Source organism: Vidua macroura, chromosome 6 (genome assembly GCF_024509145.1).
Source record: "Vidua macroura isolate BioBank_ID:100142 chromosome 6, ASM2450914v1, whole genome shotgun sequence".
NCBI lineage: Eukaryota > Metazoa > Chordata > Aves > Passeriformes > Viduidae > Vidua > Vidua macroura.
In genome coordinates, this window is record NC_071576.1 from 40,806,116 (window position 1) to 40,825,074 (window position 18,959).

At 51.3% G+C, this 18,959-nt stretch overlaps 1 protein-coding gene across 2 annotated transcripts in view; it reads left to right on the top strand.

Moving 5' to 3' along the window:
* The first annotated feature begins 3,599 nt into the window (after positions 1–3,599).
* Positions 3,600–18,959, top strand: part of ALX4 (ALX homeobox 4) — a 44,528-nt gene continuing 29,168 nt past the window's right edge. For both annotated transcript variants that reach the window (XR_008437707.1, XM_053981373.1), the window contains exon 1: positions 3,600–3,996. Coding sequence is in view for 1 of the 2 variants with exons in the window: in XM_053981373.1 (XP_053837348.1) it covers positions 3,600–3,996 (397 nt within the window). In the remaining variant the exon portion in view is untranslated. The remainder of the gene's footprint in view (positions 3,997–18,959) is intronic.

The window sequence follows — 18,959 nt, forward strand, 5'->3', positions numbered from 1 at the left end:
GGACAGCTGGAATGCCCAGAACTGCAGATTCCTGACGATTCCCGCATCTATTACTCGGTCGGTGTGAGCTGCCGTCCATAAAGGCGGGACCGGTTGGCTCTCACATGGGCTCCCGCAGCTCTGGGGCAGAAGGGACCCTCGGGAGTGACCTCTTCCAAAACCAATAGAGACCATACCTGAAAATTGTCTCAATATAAAGCCCATGTACACATGTATTTGGCAAACGGCTCCTACGGAGCGCAAACCTTTCGGCCTCTCTTTTTCCCTTCCCTTTTGGATGCATTTCATGCAGGGACAGGGCAGGTTTGGGGTCACTCAGAGGAAAAATGATGAGATCGTGTTTCAAATGGTGCGCGTCCCTTTGCGCCCTTGCTCTGCGGGTCCTGGTCCCGCAGTCGAGAATGCGAAGAGACCGGGCAGGCAGAACGCCGCGGCCGGATGGACACGGCCGTCCCGGCAGCACCGTGACACACAGGTCCATCGCCTCGTTTAACGGGAGGGCGGCTACAGGCTCCCTGTGTGCTTGTGTGTTCGCAAGGCTCCGCTCCTGGCTAACGGGGGCCGAGGGGAATCCCCCGTCACACTTGCTGAGAGAACTGCACGCCAAACCTAGTCCAGCTAAACGAAAACAGTCAGGAAAAATGATTTCCCGGTTATTCCCCCCCACGCCCGCTAGATCGCCAGGTACTTGCACACATCCTTTCCCCCGGTAACGATTCCCGAATTAACCTTCCGCTTCTAGGGATGAAAATTGGTTCTTAGATAGAGGGTTCCATTACGGTCCTTTCCGAGGGCTGCGGATTAGCACTGATTTGAAGTTAATGGATTTTTCGTTACAATTTAATGCAAGGAGGGGCTAGCCGACACTTCTGACCAAAGAAACATGGGCAGCTCTCTTTCGGGTCGGCCACGCTGAACTGCCTCTGCGAGCCAGTGCATTGCAGCGTTTCTGAATAAAAATTATATATATATATATATATATATATATATATATATATATATACGTGTGTGTGTGTGTGTTTATAATCTCCTGCCCGTTCCCCAAATCTCTCCCTTTAGTTTTTTGCTCTTGCTGTTGTTTAACTCTGCCGAAGAGAAATCCCGAGGCCGTGTATAATGCTGTAGGATCGAGAACTGTCCTCACATCATTTCTTTCAGGCTTCTTTTTCGTTCCCCCAAGAAATTGCGGGAGAAGGAACTGGGAAACACGTATTTAAAGCGCCCCTCCACCGTGAGTGACGCTGCGAGTCCGCTGCAGAGGAGCTGGGGATGCGGGAGCTGAGGTGCTCCCGGTACCCAGGGCAGCTGCCCTTCGGCGGAGCCGCTCGCAGGCTGCCGGTACCGGCAGTACGCGGGCTCCCTTGGCCGCCCCGAAGCGGATTTTAATAAGGCTTTTATGCATTGAGTTGGTTTGGTTTTTATTATGTCGTGGACGAGGGAAAGAATGGGGCCTGCAGTGGGGTGGGTGAGTTTGGGAGGGGAGAAAGAAAGGACGAGAAAATAATTAAGTAGAGGTAATAAGGAAGGCAAATCCGCTGAAAGCTTTCTTGGACTAGAAAACTCAGCGAGCCCAGCCCTGCTCTGAGGGAAACTCGCAAAATGGTTTAAAATCTCATAAATGAATCCGTCTCTGGCTGTTTTTAATGACGACGTCGCTAGAAATCCATTCTGCATCTGGGGGGCGAGGGGTGGGCGTCTATTCTTGTCATATCCGAGCTAATGAAAACGGCGGTGCCGGTCTCGCTCGTGGAGCGAAGGCCTGGAGGGTGGCGGTGGCCACGGGCCCCTCCCGAGCCGTCGTCTCGGAGGTCACATTCCCATTCTGCCGTCCCGCTCCCCCTTGAGCCGCATCCCGCTCCCCCCCAACACAGATATACACATACACAGATGAAAGCCACGAGTCCCCCCCGCTCTGCACGGGGTGGGGGAAGCTACTCGGGAGAAGGGAGCACACATGGTTCGGACCCCGGCGGGAGCCCGCTGGGAGCCCAGAGCAGCAGCCGGTGGCCCCGCTCCCCGCCCGCAGCCGGCTCCGCTGCGGCCCGCGCTCCCGACGGGGTTAAGGTTCTTCTTGTCTTCCCTTTCTGTTACTAGTTTTTTCTTTTATTTCGTTAAATTCTTTTCTTTTCTTTTCTTTTGTTAAATTCTTTTCTTTTCTTTTCTTTTCTTTTCTTTTCTTTTCTTTTCTTTTCTTTTCTTTTCTTTTCTTTTCTTTTCTTTTCTTTTCTTTTCTTTTCTTTTCTTTTCTTTTCTTTTCTTTTCTTTTCTTTTCTTTTCTTTTCTTTTTTCTTCCGAAGAACTGTGGATTTAGTTTGCGTAATATCTTTATTACTGAAAACTTCAAGGTAAGTGAGCAATAGAAACCAGATGTGGGGATGGGAGGAAGGCAGGGTAAGAGTAAGTAAGGGGTAGCAGGAGTTAACTGGGGGAGGAGGGGAATCAGGTTGAATGGGAGGTGGGGAGGGGGTAGAGAAGGACGACGAAAGGTGAGTATTGATTTATTTTTAAGCTCTTTCTGGTTTGTAATTGACCCCTCAAACCAAAAAGGGCTCCTGCCAGCCTCTCTGTCCCTTTGCCAGCCTCTGTCCCTTGGCAATCCCAGAAGCTTGATCCAATTCTGTGTGCTTGGTGACCCTGTTAAAATCCGTCCCTGCTGCCCTCCCGTTTGGATCCAGTAGTTTTACACCTGAAGAGAGCACGTTTTTAGAGGTAAATAAATAATGACCATCGTAAACGTGTGGCGAGACCCGACGGAGAGCTCGCCCGGCTCTGTGAGGCGTGACCGCGGCACCTCCGTGCCACAGTAGAAAAACGGCTCACGGCAGCGCTGGCAGAGCTGTCAGCCCTGAAGGGGTTAACGGGAGTGGGGAGGCTTAAAGGCAGATAGCTGCGGGGAAAATCCGTATTGCCTTTAACAGAGAGAAGGGGGTCGCAGAGGCGAGGGTCCCCACAGCTGGGGCACTGAGCAGAGAGCCGGAGTGAACAGAGCGTGTCACGACCATTAAATCGTCCCCGGCGCTTCCGCCGGCGCGGATCCCGCACTCATCTCTTCGTGGAGTTTGTATCATCTGCTTGATTTTCTGGTTTATAATCATAAAAATTTTGGGGCTGGTTTATTTTTCTGGTTTGGTTTATTTTTATTTTTTTTTAACGCAAAAGATATGACCTACACCTTCCCTCTGCTTCCACACACCCCCATACACACACACACACACCCCTTCCTAGGCCCCCTCCCCTCTACTGTCATCATCTACATATTAATTGGGGGAGAGGTCTCCCTCTCTCTCTCTTTTTTTTTTTTTTTTCCAATGTGGTGGGGGGGGAAGCGCAGAGAAGAACCTCTTTAGAGTGTAGTTTGGAGGGAGACACGGAGGGCAAGCGTATGTGAGAGAGGGAGGGAGGGAAAGAAAAAGACCCCTTTTACTGTGCGAGAACTTAAGGGGGTTTGGAGATCTGGTCAGCTTTCACAAACATCTGAATCCTCTTAGAGCTTCCCGGCCCAGCTGTGAGTGTGTGTCTATGCGAGAGGGAGAGAGAACGAGTGGCTCCTGGTGCCCCTCCAAGCGCATTAAGGGCACTCGGGCCTTTTAATTTTAGGAATGAATGCTGATACTTGTGTTTCTTATTGTGATCCGGCTGCCATGGATTCCTACTACAACGCAGCCTCCCAGGACACAGAAGGCTCCTCGCCTTTTAGGGCATTTCAAGCAAGTGACAAGTTCAGCCCTACTTTCCTGGCCAGCAAAGGACAAGGCTTTGGTGACAGCAGCACTAAGTGCCGGAGCCGCTACAGCCAGCAAGAATGTCAGTCCCTGGATGGCAGCGTGCAGGCTCCCGGCTCTGCCGGGTCTCCGGCCTCCTTTAACAAATACCCTCCGCAGCAGCAGCCGCCGCACCTCTATATGCAGCGAGGCCCCTGCAAAACCCCCCCGGACAGCAACATCAAGCTGCAAGAGAGCAGCGGCCACAACGGAGCCCTGCAGGTCTCCTGTTACGGTGAGTCCTTGGCGTGCGGCGGGGAAGCACCGGAGGCGAAAGCGGGAGACTCCCGGGCCTGGGAAGGACCTCCCGGGAATGTGGGGGGGGGCTGCCTGGCAGGATAAACCCTACCGGGGTCAAGGAGACCTTGCCCGGCTCCGGAGCGCAGCCCCCTCTCGCCGCAGCGGAGGCCGCCGTGCCCCACGAGTATCTTCATTCCCAGCCGGGTCTGGAGCCCGCGATGCCCGCGGGAAGCCGCCCTTCCCCAGTGTCCCGTTTAGCTGTGATCGTAATCATAGTTTCGGATTGCGGGCGATGCGCTCCCGCAAAGCGTTAGCTCTTGTGCAATGCGGGGAATTCCGCGGAAACCGGGACAGAAAGAGAAAGAGGGGAGCGCCAGGCTGTGCAATGTACTCTCCGCGGGGACCGTTTTCTGCAGAAAGAATTTCTGGAAAATTTCGCCGAAATCATCACTTTTCGCGGTAACGGCCTCTCCTGTCTCTCACTTTCTTCCCTAATTGCCACTCCCCTAATTGATTTCTGCCCGGCTGCAGATAACCCCCTCGCATCCCCTCCGTGGGTCATTAGCGGTAATTAAGACACTCCCTCGCGCTGGCGCTCGACAGTACAGCCGGGAACGGGGGCGCTTCTCATGTCGTTTCCGACCGTGGCTTGAAAAGGCTTCTTCGGGAGTTTTCCGCTGTATCGGGGCAGTTAGGGAAAAGCAAAACAAACAAACAGCCCCCCCTAAAAACAAACAGAAAAATTCAACAATGAAACAAATAGCCCCCCCTAGGTTTTCCCAAGAAGAGAAGGTGAAAATGAAAGCTCTTCCTTTCCCTCCCGGTGATCTCTGCGTGGGCAGAGGGGCTGCCCCGGCCTAGATTCGGAGCGCGTCTCCGCTAACGGGGTCTCATTCTCCATGCGTTAGTCCTAAAGGCAAGGACAGCTATAGGACCGTGTCTCCAGGGAGACCCTAAGACGGACAGTGACTACGGACTGGGGGCACAGAGGAGGTGGAAGAGGTCCGGGTCAGGCCAGCAATCCCACTTCTAGGCTCCCGCCGTCATTTGAGCACTCTTTGCTCTATTTACCCCTTTCCTCCATCTCTAGACTTAAAAGAGGGTAGAGGCGCCTTACTCACTTCTGCCTGTCTCCCAAACCCCGGCTTGCCAGGTCGCCTTCAGGCGCCGTCCCTCGCCCCCTGCTTGCAGCTGAGGTGTCCCCGGATCCAGCTCCACAACCCCAGTTCCCCCAGGCACAGGTGACTCCCCTGCACAGGAAAAGGACATTAAGTCCTCTCCATACAGACGTGCCCGGGAGCCGCAGGCGTAGCCCAGCTACGTTGCGCCCACACGGGCTCCTGCCAGAACTCGCACGGGTCCTTCCCGCTCCCGGTGGCACAATCATCCTCCAGCGGGTATATCCTCACCGGGCCGAGCAGTGGCATGAGGGCTCTCTTTGAGGGCTGCTTGCACACATTTTCTAACCAGAAGTGATCCTCTCACCCTCTCTGCCCTTTCCCCCTGGGCGGACAACCCCCACCAGCGTCAGGCCCGCTCCGCATCCGCGGAGGCCTTCTGAGGCCAGCCCGGGCTCCGCGGGAAAGGACACACGGTGGGACCGGGAAGACCTGCGGGGCTGCGGCCCGTGCAGGAGGCAACCGGTCCCCGCTCCCACTGGGAATAGGCTCGTAGGGCAGCCCCCCGTGCCTTCCCCGCCGCCCTGACATCTCTCTCTGCTAACCGGCTCTCTTGTTTTTGTAGATTGCAAGGCCCAGGGCGCCGGCATAGCCTGTGATGACACATTACAACCCCGCGGTAGAATCACACGAGTTTATTGCCTTCCTAACACCGCCAGGGTTCCCCTGATTTATTTTCAAGCGAGGCTCGGGGCTCTCCTTCAGTGGGAGCCCCGCGGCGGCGGCGGGTGGCCCGGCCCGGCCCAGACCGCGCTCGTTGTGAGCCCCTTGTGATGTGGCTGGGGACGGTGGGCTGTAATGAGAGACACATGGTTCGGCAAGGATAATTAATAGCAATAGCGATAATAATAGTGCTTAATGGTTGAAGAGAGAGACTCGCTAATAACAGACAGATCGGGGTTTCGCGGAGCGACTGCAACATCCATAGGCGCCTCTCCGCCTTTCCCAAACCGCGAGACCACCGCGCCGGGGGCAGGAGTTGTGCCCGAAGAACCCCCGCGAGGGCTGAAGGGACGGGGAAACCTCCGAGGCGGGGTAGATCCCCACGGTGCGGGTGAGCCCGGGGAAGAGACGTCCTCGTTCTCTGCAGCGGGCACAAGCGCGGCCAGCCAGCGCACACACGGCGCTCAAGGCCGTGAGGAGAGCTCCCCGGAGAGATTTGCTCGGGAAGCCGGGGACAGGCGACTGTTCCACTGCTTCCCGCCGACACCCCGCCGCAGCTTCGGTGCTGGTACTGCCGTGCGCGTTGCGCTGAGGTGAAGGAGCGCGTCGGGTTCCGCTGGCTCCCCGCGTTCTCTGCTGTCCGGGCCCGAGCAGGATGCTGGAGTGGTGGGACGCCGTGACTGTAAAACCCTCAATTTTAAAAACAACAAAACCCCAAAAGAAGAGGAAAATAATACCCAACCAAGCAAAACACAAACCGAGGCCAACCAGCAGGCAGGCTCTCCTGCCAGGCGATACCCCGGCAGCCAGCTTCCCCCGTGCCCATCGCGCGGCCCGGTCCCCTCCTGGCGGGTGCTGCTCCCCGCATGGTGACCCCGTAGCCTTCACCTCGCCTTTCCCCTGGTCGCTGTGGAGGCCCGGGAGAGCCCGGAGCCCAGCGGCCGGGCGCTGCGGCGGGGGCCGGGCCGGCGGGGCACGGCGGGCATGGCACACGCTCCGCGTGCCGGAGGGACAGGGTGTCCCCTCCTTTTTTTAGTTGTTTAATTTCATTTTATTTCTTTAATAAACAAGTCTTTTTGAGTTATAAAAAGCCCGAGCCTGCCATCTATTGCCCTCGGCTTCTATTTCTAGATCTAAGACCTTCCATTGCATTGTACGGATAAATATAGGCCAGGGAGAACTGGCGGCCGTAAATACACGGAGGACACGGACGGCAATCGTCGGAGCGCTTCCAGCCCGGCTTCTGGCAGGGACAATGGCACCGGGCGGCCCTGGCTCTCGGCCGGGCTCCCCGCGGCACCCTCGCAGTGGCGGCTGCCAGCCTGTCCCTATGGGGTTCCCGGCACGGCTCCTTCTGTGCCTACCCGGAGGCCGCTGCCCCTGCGCTTCGACGGGCCGGCAGCTTCGCACTGCTTACCCCGGGTTCCCTGCCTCGAATAGGGGTATAGGTTATTCCGCAAACCGGCACGGGCAGTGAAAGACGAATTCTTAAAAAAAAAAGTCCCAGATTCAGAGAATCTTCAAGGTTGGATGAGACCTTCAAGATCATCTAGTCCTTAGAACAGGTTATATATCTTGGCTTAGGAGGAGAAAAAGCTTTCAGATGATTTATGTGCTGTAGTAATCTGACTTGCTATTTCTACTGCGTGGAGCTGAAGTTATATTTCTTGAAACGTATGTATTCACATACCCCTATACACACAGAAATACATACATATATTGCTGTCTAGAAATACCGGCTGGAACAAAATCCTTTTGGGAGTGAGAGCGAATGTGATGGGAACGTTTGCTCAAAGGAAACAGGAGAAAGGAAACGGCTTTTTCTAACAGAGGAAATTCTTTAAGTATCGCGTTATGCAAATAACGACCGTTTTTTAAATTTAGATAGCAAATAAGAAGTGCGGCCATAAGTGCGTTATTATTAGAAGTACAGAAAGCCACTGCTGTAGGAATCGGAGGCTCGTTGCGTGCTTTTTAAATCGGCACTTTTAATGGATTTCTCCTTCTCGTTCCCTGATGTAACGTAAGCTGCAGGCACGGCAGGAACGAGCTCGCTGGCGGTCCCTCTCCGCCTCCCGCGAGAGACCGCTCGCTGCCAGGCGCTCGGGGCTCCCCGCGGCGCCGCGCAGAGCCCCCACCGACGTTCCAGGGCTCTGCGGACTTCGCCGTTCGCCGCGGAGGGCCGGCGGCGTCTGCCCCCTTCCCCCGGATTCCGCCATGGTCCCACGCCCGGAGAGGAACGGGGGCCGTGTGCTCCCCTTGGGACTCCCGCAGGGCTCCCCCACCTCGGCCGATGCTGTGTCCCCGCACCGGCGTCCGGGCCGCCCTGCTAAGGATGTCCGCAGGAACGGCTCTGCCAGGAGGGGGATGGCGGTCCCTGCCCCTCGCCCGCCGAGAGCCCGGGGTGCAGAGGACTTGGGGAGGGGTGTCCCGAGCTGCGGCGGCCCTTCGGTCCTGCCTCCCCTTCCCTCTCCCCGCGGCTTTGATCTCGGCTCCCGACTCCTGCCCGGGCTCCTTCGCCGCGGCTGAGAGCGCAGGGGAGGGGAGGCGGGCGGGGTGCGCGGCCTCCCCCGCACCTCTCTCCGCCGGGGTGGGGAGATGCTGCTGTCCTGATCCCCGCGGGGAGCAACAAGGCGGTATAAAAAGGAGAGGTGCGCTGCAGGCAGGCGCGAGTGGGGAAGCGACAAGGGGGGAACGTGATTCAAGCTGGCATCAGGGAGCAGGAACCGGCAAGCGGAGCCAGGAGGGTGGGGAGGCGAGGCGAGCTTCAGGGAGCAGGGCGGCAGAGCCGGCCCTTCCCTCCCGCTGATGCGGGACCGGCTGCCCGGCGAGGCTCGGCCGCCGGCTCCCGGCGTGCTGCTGACGCCGCCCTGGCAATAGCCCTCTCTTTTCCACAATAGGGCCACCAGATCTGCCATTCAAGGGTTCCGGCACCCTCCCAGGGAGGGGAGGGAGCTCTCGCCAGGAGTTTGGCTAAGCCTCTGTTTGAACAGACACTCGGAGGTGCGGGATCTCCTCCGCGGAAACCTGCGGGATTTCCTCAGGGAGCCAGACGCGAAGGTAGGGCTCACGTTCCTCTACCCCTAGGGCCGCGCAGGAGGGTTTATTCGCGGCTCTTTCCAAAAGGTGTTTTGCGCTTCCCTTGAATTGGACGGTAGAATTAGTAGATCTGGCTGGAGGCTTTTATAGGATTCCTGACCCGAGCTGTTCATAACACTCATGTGTCAAAGGACCGGGAGACTCCCTCCCCCTGTATCCCTGCCGCTCCCTCCTTGCAGGAAGATATCTTTTCGCACTAGAGCTGTTTATTTTCGACTTATCTGCTGCTCATTGGAATTAACTCCGCTTTAGCCTTACACATCAGCAGCGCACGCCTGTAAACCCAGCAGGACGTTACCAGCAACAAGAAGGTGCAGAAAGAGTCTTGAAACTTTTACTGGTCTTAGTTATTTTGAAAGCAACACAGAGCGAAGCAGACGAGAAAAATACTGATGTAGAGAGAGATTTGGAGATGCTTATTTGAGTGCGTTTTTTTCCTAAGGGTTTGGTGTAGGAGTCCTATTAACAATATATGCTGATGCCAGATAGCGCAAATGAGCTCTGCGTGTGTTATCTGGAGCTGCAGGCTGTTTATTTTGTGCAGCCTTTTGAGTGTACATTCAGTGTGGTTGCATGACTAACTGGCTGGAGTGATTCAGTGGCTACTTTATGGGTGACTGCTCAAAACAAGTTGTGAATCAAAAGAGATTTCTTTGGCTGTGGTTTCTAACCTCCCAAGTTAAATGCACCCACGGTTTAAGGGGAGCTAATGTGCAGACTTCAATCCCTCAGATCATGAGGATTTATTCATTTTCCAGGCCCTGCGTTCGAAGTCATGATGAGTTTCCCTTGTAAGAGGGAGGTGGTGTCTGAGAGATTCGGAGCCAAGGTCTGCTGCTAAAGGGCATCTCCAGACCTGTCCATTCGGTCACCCTAGTGAAAACTGGTCCTTTAGCCAGTTTTGCTCCCTGGAGTCCTTAAGATGCTTTATTACTTGTTCAGCATTTTTGTGGCTTAGCAATTCTCGGGTAAAAAGTGTGAATGTGTTCTGGGGCAGTAAGAAGTTTTTGTTCTCATTTTACAGTTGGAAAAACTGACAGTTGGAGTACCTGAGTGGCCTGTGCAAGGTGAAGCTGTGGCCACTCAGTGGCATTAATGTGACCTTTGCAGGGCCATGGCTTGGGCAAAAAGAAGCACTCAGCTGGCTTGAGAAGGAACCACTGCTGGAGTCAGAAACTCATGGAGCAGAAGTCCTGTGTGTGATTTTGTAGGGGCTTTAACTTAGGTTTCTTGACAGCCTTATTCTGTGCAAAAAGCTGTAAATAATCGGTAATAATCTCATATCCTTGGGTTTTTTGGTATGTAAAATAGGCTTAACCTGCCAACCCACGTTAATGGTCTAATCTTTAAAAAGTAACTCATCAGCATAGGCAACCTCTATTGGCCAACACAAGATACGAGTTATGCTTTTCAGAAAATGTTGAGCAATCCCTGCCCCAAAAATCATATGTTTTAGAGGTACTCATCCTACACATCTGAAAAAAAAATCCCATCTCAATTGTTAATCATGTTGGAAAGCACAGGTCTAATATCTTTACGTAGGTACATTTTTAAATGGAAAAAAGAGAAGCCCGAGTGGTAATGCAGCTGATATAGGACCCCTGTGACTTGAGAAATATTTACTAAGAGATGGATGGGAATATTTCATATTAATAAAATGTCAGAGCAATTTATTATAGTTACATGTGTCACAGCAACCTCAACTTGTAAAGGAAAGTTCATAAGTAAAGGAGAAAAGCTACTTACATATAATAAATAAATGAGCTTCACTTTATTTTCTGTGTAAGTTCAGATTTCAATGTTATTATACATACTGGTGAATCTGCTTGGCCATATTTTTCATCCATTCTTGTAAATCATCTTCATATTTTGACTGTCATTGTGTGTGACTGTGTCAAGTAGACACAATGTGAAAGAGCAATTGTGATCACCATGATAATTCTAAGGTCATTTTTTGGTCAAAGAGAGGAATCAGTGAGAAATAGGGTAAATGGATGGAGAAAGGAAGGAGAAGAGATGAATGAGGAGAGGCAGGGTAAGAAGAAGAAGCAAAGAAGATATCTTGGATGGGTAATGAACAGTGACAGACTCAGTATTATTATGGAAGGTTGCCTGCAACAGATTTTGTGAACTATCTAATTATGAACCCACCAGTATAAAATTCTTTATATCTCCCTTGAGAATATCTGTGATACAACATTCTGTAGCTGCTGTCTTCAGGTCCCAGCAGGACTTAGTCATGACAAGTTGGTACATCATGAACTATGGTCGCTCATCTGCACTGACTGGAGACAGTTGTATTATCCAAGTCAGTACTAAATGTCTATTTAAGTCTGTTTGTATCTTTTTTTTTTTTTAATGAAGATGCAGTTTAAGTGGTTTTTAATCTGCTTATTGGAAACAGATGGTTGAATCAGTATTATTTCTAAATATATTATTTATTAGCAAGAACTAATAAGTTCATTAGCTGTAAGGCAGTGGGTGAGCTGGTGGTGGAGCCTGAAAGATAAGCTGGTTTACTCACCAACAGACTGTATGGTGCATGCTGAGCCTGGGTGCAGACTCTGTGGGACTTGACATAACAGCCACCTTTATGAAGTCTGAAAACCCTACAAAATCAGAGGGCAGGGAGTCAACAGCATCAAGGCCCATCAGAGAAGTGCTATGAATGGGGAATGAGGAAATCAAGGAAGAGAACAAATGCTTTGGGCAAACTGGTGTTGGGGGTAAATAAATTTGTAAAATCTCAATATAATTCCAATCTGATTGCTGTTCCCCATCTGGGCTCTAGGTGCAAGCACTGCTGCTTGAAAGAAATATCTCGTGTCACATCAGTTCCTCCCCGTGGTGGAAGCAGTCCCCTCGGGACTTTGGATATTGACTGACTACTTCACTTGGGAGCTGTAGCATCAGTTTTAGTGTAGGATACTGTTTCCAAAAAGGGAAATGGGGAACTGTATTCATTCTTTTGATGCAAGAGAGATCAGATAGCAAAAGTGCTTGCAGATATCTAATCTATTCTGGAGCAGTGGGAAGTGAAAGAAATTTACACCAGAATTAAATCAAAACAAACCAAAGCTGTACAATATGCACAGGGAAAGAGTGCAATATCAAGAATTTTCCCTGAAAGGGTTAAAAACAATCAGAAAATGACTCTGTTCTGGGACAGTGCTCAGAGAGATCTGAAGCCCCATGACTCTGCAAGGTGTTGAGAAATGTGTGTGACACAGGCCAGAAGTTGTTTTACAAAACAGGGGAAACAGGAGAATATTAATCAGCCCAAAACTTAATACAAGACCTGTGCCACAGCAAGGTTTCTGAAAAGAAAAGCACTTCAAAAATTATACCAAAGGCTCACAGGGGTACCAGTATGCTGGGCATGGAGCTGTTCTCAGGCTGTTGGGTCTGCCAGGTGGGAATGGGTCACCTGAGAGACTGGTCCTTTCCAGTGTGTGTGTAGAAGCCCACAGCATCAGGTTTTTCCTGCCCCAGAGATGCCACTCAAGAATGACTGGATGGGAGGCTGATGCATGTCCATTCCCACTGTGCGGCCAGCTGGAAAGGGGAACTGGGCAGAGCCTTGTTCTGCAGAGCTCATTCCCAGAGGGGAGCCCAAGGCCAAACAGTGGGGCAGGGTATGCACTAGAGCCTGAGCCACAGTGCTGGTCTACAGCTCATTAGGCAGGGAGACCTTCTGGAGCACCATGTGGTTCTTTTCCAGCCTTCCCTGGGATAGTGCATGCCCAGACCTCTTCCTGGAGTAGAGTCAGGAGCACAGCTGTGGCAAGGACCCATAGCTGAGAGCTGAGAAGCCCTGCACTATAGACATAACCTGGCTTATCAAGATTTGGTCTGAACCTTCAGAAGCAGATTGGAGCCAGATATCAGTCTGAGCTAGACAGGACATAGCCAAATGCTAGAAGGCAAGAGGAAGAAGAACCTACCTAAATTGGCAGAGGACCTGCAGACATTTTGTGTTTCTCACATCTCCAGTGAGGACTTCCAAGATAAATAGCCGATGGACTAGACGGTTAGACAGAATGTGCAGAAGGCCAGAAACACTCCATGAAGCTGTGGGATTTATGGCAGAGCTTAAATATTGCATTTCAGCTCTTGAACAGAAGTTGGAAAGCTGCTACTGGAAGAAAGGGAAGCTGGTTGCTTTATATAGGTATGAGCTCTTGTGCTAGAGAAATGAGTATTTCCATCCAGATCATACCACTTCAAGCTATTAGAAAAAGGGACTTATGAAGGACAGAAAGCAATGGGGTATTGGCTGCAACATCAAACATGAGCACAGCAACTCAGTTAACTGCAGCTCTGTTGGGGAAGGGAAATATCTGCTGCGTTAGCTTTCATTCTTCCCAGCTGCAAGCAGCTCTTGGGAGCCTGGCTGTGGCGTAGGTTCCACGTACTGCCGGGGTTTTCTGCCGCGGGTTCCCGGACACGGCTCCATGTCTCGGGAGCGTGGGCTGGCCAGCCGCTGTTGCTGTGCGCTAGGGATCCGGTAAAGAGGTAAGGAATTTGTCCATTTACTCCGTGCTTGGCAGGAACGGTTTATTGGTCACATGGCGCAGTTCGATGGAAAGACGCAACCGCTCCCGTCACTCGCATGGGAGAAAATGGCGCCTGGGCGCCGGCGGGGTAGGATTTTATGGAGGGGCGGGGCGAGAGGATCCACGGCCTGCCGGCCAATAGGGGCGGCTGCCGTGGCGGTGACGCCAGCAACAGCGACCAACCAGAGAACCCCGCAGGGGCGGGCACCGAGCCAGAGCGGGCTGAGCGGGATCGTGTGGCTTGGGGTGGCCAGCACGGGGTTTCCCGGGGCTGGACGGGGGGGTGGTGACAGGAGTGGCGGTGGGGGGGAAATCCAACGGCAGGCAGCGTGGGGCCAGAAACCGCAGGGGGGGAAGCGACACGGGGGGTGTGCGGGATTACACAGGACTCAGCTAGCTAACACAAATAAGAACCCCTAAACCCAATCCCAGGATGCAACAATTCCCTCTTTTTCAAAATATAAAAAAGAAGAACGGCTGCTTGATCTTCTTCGCTGCTCATCTGACTGCTTCTTTGCTCAGCTTCTGCTCTTGGCGTTTCAGCTGCTGCAACGCTTCCCTTTGCAGATGGAGAGGGCCTGCTGCGATGATGCTGGGGGTGGGTCATCCCTGGGTGCTTGGGGATAGGGGAACTGGGACAACTTTATTACAGACATGGGGATTTGGGACACACGCAGACTGGGGTGGCTGGAAAGTTTTCCTGGGGCTTTGGGGAAAAACATTTTTTAAGGAGATCGTAGGGTCCTTTTTCTTTTTGCATCGCCTGCGGTTTGATGCAACCCCCCGATTGGTGGGGTCATCTGCTGCACTCAAAGGCACCCTGATGTTTTGAACTACCACCTGCACAATTACTTGACACAGCCGGATTGCAGCATTAGCTTTCGTTCTCCCCAGCTGCAAGCAGCTCTTAGGAGCCCGGCTGTGGCGTAGCTTCCACGTGCTGCCGGGGTTTTCTGCTGTGGGTTCCCGGACACAGCTCCGTGTCTCGGGCGCGTGGGCTGGCCAGCCTCTGTTACCGTGCGCTAGGGATCTGGTGAAGAGGTAAGGAATTTGTCCATTTACTCCGTGCTTGGCAGGAACGGTTTATTGGTCATGTGGCGCGGTTCACAAATATCCACAGAGAGGGTTGTTATAAAGGACTGGTCAGGACAGAGCCTCATAAAAATCTACTGGAAGGCCCAAAGTCAGCTCAGGAAAAATAGGAACCTGTAGTTGCACATGCAAAGTTGAGTGATGCTGGTTTTAAGTTAGAGTTCAAGCTATAATAAACCTTATTTATGCCTAGGCTTGGATAAGTTGGTATCCAGAGAACCCTGCTGTTCCCTTGTGGCCTTTAATTAGTTTGGTTTTGTGGCTGGTTGTCCTGAAAATCCCCTTTCCTTGGTGGTAAAAATTGGAGGTTTTGGTTGAACAACTTTTTTCTCCATTTGTCAGCAGTCCACCTCAAAGGGTGGGCAATGGGAATAGTCAAGTAGCAGGAGAGGGGTTTATCACCTGTGTAATTTACAGGCATCACAGGTGCTCATTCAGATGTAGAATTTAAAAATTAAATGTTGTATAGGAGATGGGAAAATAAAACAACTTGTGACAAGCACTCTTGAGGGTTTATTATCACCAAAACACTCATAAAAGAGGTTCTGATGTTTTGCTACAATGTCTTGAAATTGTAAAGTCTTTAGTCATGCCATGAGAGAATTGGTTTTGAGGAAAATGCAGACGGATGATGGCAAATTACTACGAGGAGTTGTGAAGCTATTCTTGCATGTGTTGTATTTCTAAAGTGGGTCCCCAAAGATGGGGAGAAACCCTACTGCAGTTGGTCATGGAAACCAGAGAGGGAGATGATGGGACAGTCCAACATGTAGCCTTCGTCCTTGCATGGGTCTGAGGGAAGGCTGGGACTGAGGAAAGTGTCCTTGCTGGCAAAAAAATGTATGCAGCAGACCGGACTGCTGGGATCCAGGAAATTGCTCAGCATAGCCAAGGTGGGAGATGAACTAACACTGAGCATACACATCACTGGGGCTTGGACCTGGTCAGTCCTGAAAGCATCAGGGCTTTCAGCCTGCAGTATTTTCCTTCAAAAACTTGGCTCATGTGAAAGAAAGAGGTTTGGGCAATCTGTTTGTGGTGCCTGCCCCTGTTGGCAGGCCCTGAGCTGTCTCTTTGAGCTTCTACGCAGGTTTTTGGACCTCATTAGCTGTCCTGGTTAGAAAAGAAGGCTAGCAAGAGCTTTGCTGTGTGATACATTAACCAGAGGGTGCTTATGTCTTCTTATTACTAGATAATATCTGGGATGTGCCTTACTAGGTTCATTTTGGTTTCCACATGAATATCTGGAGGTCAAAATGGCTTTCATGTTAGCACAAGTCCATAAAATACTGTAGCATGGGTCTCCCATGCCCCGTGTACAGCAGCCCTCCCCCAGGAGACCAAGAGAGCAGGTACTGCATAGGCAGCCACCCAGACCCTGTGGTACAGCTGGGATGTCCTGGTGTGGGGTGAGCCCTTTGATAGGAACCAATGATGTTTTGTAAACAGGCTGTCAGGAGCTCCAGGCTGCCAAGCTAAATTGAACCCAGAGCAAGGTGAACTGCTGAAGAGAGGCATAACATGCACCCTAGGCAAACTCAGCCAGGAGCAAAGGGGCAGCGCTTCCCCATTGTCAGAGAAGGGAGCATAGGACTGTCAGCCTGTCAGGCCTTGCAGGGCACTGATCCTGCTCCTGGAGGCTCAGCTGAAAGGCTTGCCAGCATTACAAAAGCTCTACATGCCCCTTGTGAGAAGAGAAAGCTACCCTGACAGTGAAAGGAGAGCAGCCAGGCATTTTCAGGGCTGAATCAGTTTCCATTGAACACAGCTAGGGGTGCCTGTGGGGTTGGAACAGCACTGACACAAGAGCACAGTCACCAAAGACTAGTTCTGCCAGTGCCTTGTTCAAAGGCATTTTTTTTTTTTGTGCAGACACTTCCCTCAGCAGGGCAGCAAGAAAAAACTGAGACTACATCCTTTTTTACCTCCTTCTTCCACAGTGTGCAGGAATGAAAAGTCTCCTATTTCATCCATAGATGTAAGTTTACAAGAGCAGACTTCATGGAACTAAGAGGGAGTGTTCCTCAAAAAGGCTCCTGGTGTCAAACAAGGTGTGATTAAAAAAACCAAACCCTCACTTGGCAGCCTTGTCTGCTTTTTGACTCTTTTCAGACTAGCAAGGCAAAAGCCCTCTGGTCATGGTGGGAAAGCTTGGAATTTAAAGATGAAATGTCTTATAGGAGATGAGAAAATAAAACAACTTACGACAAGCACTCATGGGAGCTCATTATCACCAAAACACTCAAAAAAGACGTTCTGATGTTTTGCTGTGATGCCTTGAAGTTGTAAAATCTTTAGTCAAGCCATGAGAGAACCGGTTTTGAGGAAAATCCAGACAGATGATAGCAAATTACTATAAAGAGGTGAGATGCTTTTCTTGCATGTGTTGTATTTCTAAAGTGGGTCCCCAAAGATGGGGAGAAACCATACAGAGCAGTGTCTCCTGGGGACCTTACTGCGATTCATTGTTGGGCCTTTGCCTGAGACAGAATCTGCCAGACAATATTTGTTGGTAGCTATGGATTTCTTTAGAAAATGACCTGAAGTTTACCCAAAAAGGAGCCAAGAGGCTATGATAGCAACCAAGCTCCTAAGGGCTGAATTTTTCACCATATTTGGGGACCAAGACACAAAGAGCAGGCAACAAGGCAGAGGCTTTGATGCCGAAGTATTTCAGCAGGTTTGCCAGATGCTAGTACAGGCATTAGGAGGTATGCAGCATCCTAAAGATGGCAGGGAGGAGAAGCTTGGCTAGTGCTGAGAGAAGGCATTGAGCCAACTGTATGCCACCATTTACACTCCCTGCTCTCCCTGTGCTGCTCCTCAAGGCCTGGGTACCTGCCTCGTGTCAGCATCTGAGAGACCTTAGTGTGTTTTGCACAGCACCAAAACTCCATGGGTGTGCAACTGAATCACCCCCCAGACACTTCACAAGAGAGTGACAAAAGGACCAGGACTGATCCAGCTCTTTGTCTATTCTGTTGGGTTTTAACGACTTTCAGTGTAAAGGGAAAGTGCTGTCTGACCCCAGTTGTCCTTTTCAGACATTAGCCAGGAAACATAGCACAGTCCTTGCGAGAAATTCCTAAATCTGAACTCTGTAAGTCTGGCCTATCTGGACTCTGCAAAAATCCAGTGGAACAGCCTAGGTTTTTCTAGAGAAGATCTGATGCAAATATTGCCTCAGGCAATGTGAATGTTCTCTGATGTATGCTTTTGTGTGTTAATCTGGCTGATTGCACCTTCCACAGAGATGGAGATATTAGGAGCCTGCAGCAGATAAACCATGGTCTGTAACAGTGACCACATACATGCATTAACACGTAAGAGGCCAGTGGGTCCTGGCCAAGGAGAAGTTATGAGGGTAACTGAGTGGGTCCTGAAAGCCAAGAATACAACTAAGGGTGTTGAATCTGGTAGAAATTAGTTCCCCACTGGGGAAAAACAGGGAATGGCCTCATTTAGCCCACAGATTTCATTAAAACCAAGAACTTTGCTGAGAACTCCCCCTCAGGATTTCACAAGAAAAGGGAGCAGCAGCTGAAAGCCTGTGGTGGCATCTCAGTGGGAGCAAAGTCAATCCAAGCTCTGTGAAAATGTCCCAATAGGAAAATGTGATATGACTGTATAAATAGCTACAGTGGTTGCTCTGGCACTTCCTCCCTGCATGCCTGGCATGAGGTAGGTCCATGGGTCTGGGTTCTTTTGGAAGGAGGCTGAGCAGGGCATGTTTTTGCAGGTATGCCTTACAGTGGTGAGCAAAGCAGTTCCCCTTTGTTCAGTCCTGTGCCAGAAGTATTAATACCTTAGTGTGAGCATGGGCACTGAAGACTGCCCAAAGCACATCCCAGAGCATGCCTGGCCCAGGTGGCAGGGGAAAGCAGGGGAGCTGGCAGCATGACAGTGATAGCAGTGTAGCACCATGGGTGAGGTGACCTGCTCCTCACCCTATTGTGTCCTGCCCAAAGGGATGTCAGACCACCCCTTTTCCAGGCAGGCAGTTCTGCTCCACAGCCTTCAGCTCTCCTGGGGCAAAAACCATTAAACAAAAAGATGGTACACTGGATTCCAGACTCTCCCTGCCTGGTAATCTATGAAGCTTCCTACTGTAGCATCCAAACACCACAGTCCATCAGCTGACAGGAGACAAAGTAACCTTTTATTTTCTGTCTGTCAGATCATGTTCTTGACAAAGTTAAAAACTCATGTCATATAGTCCACAGTGTACTACATTTTGAAGCAAATTGGACTGTATAGCAGTTTAGAAGCCTCAGCTCCATAAGCTGTAGGAGATGTCAGTGGGAAGAATGATATGGTTTAAGCCAAGTCAGGAAGGTGCATTTTTGCTTTGGAAAACAGAGGACATAAGC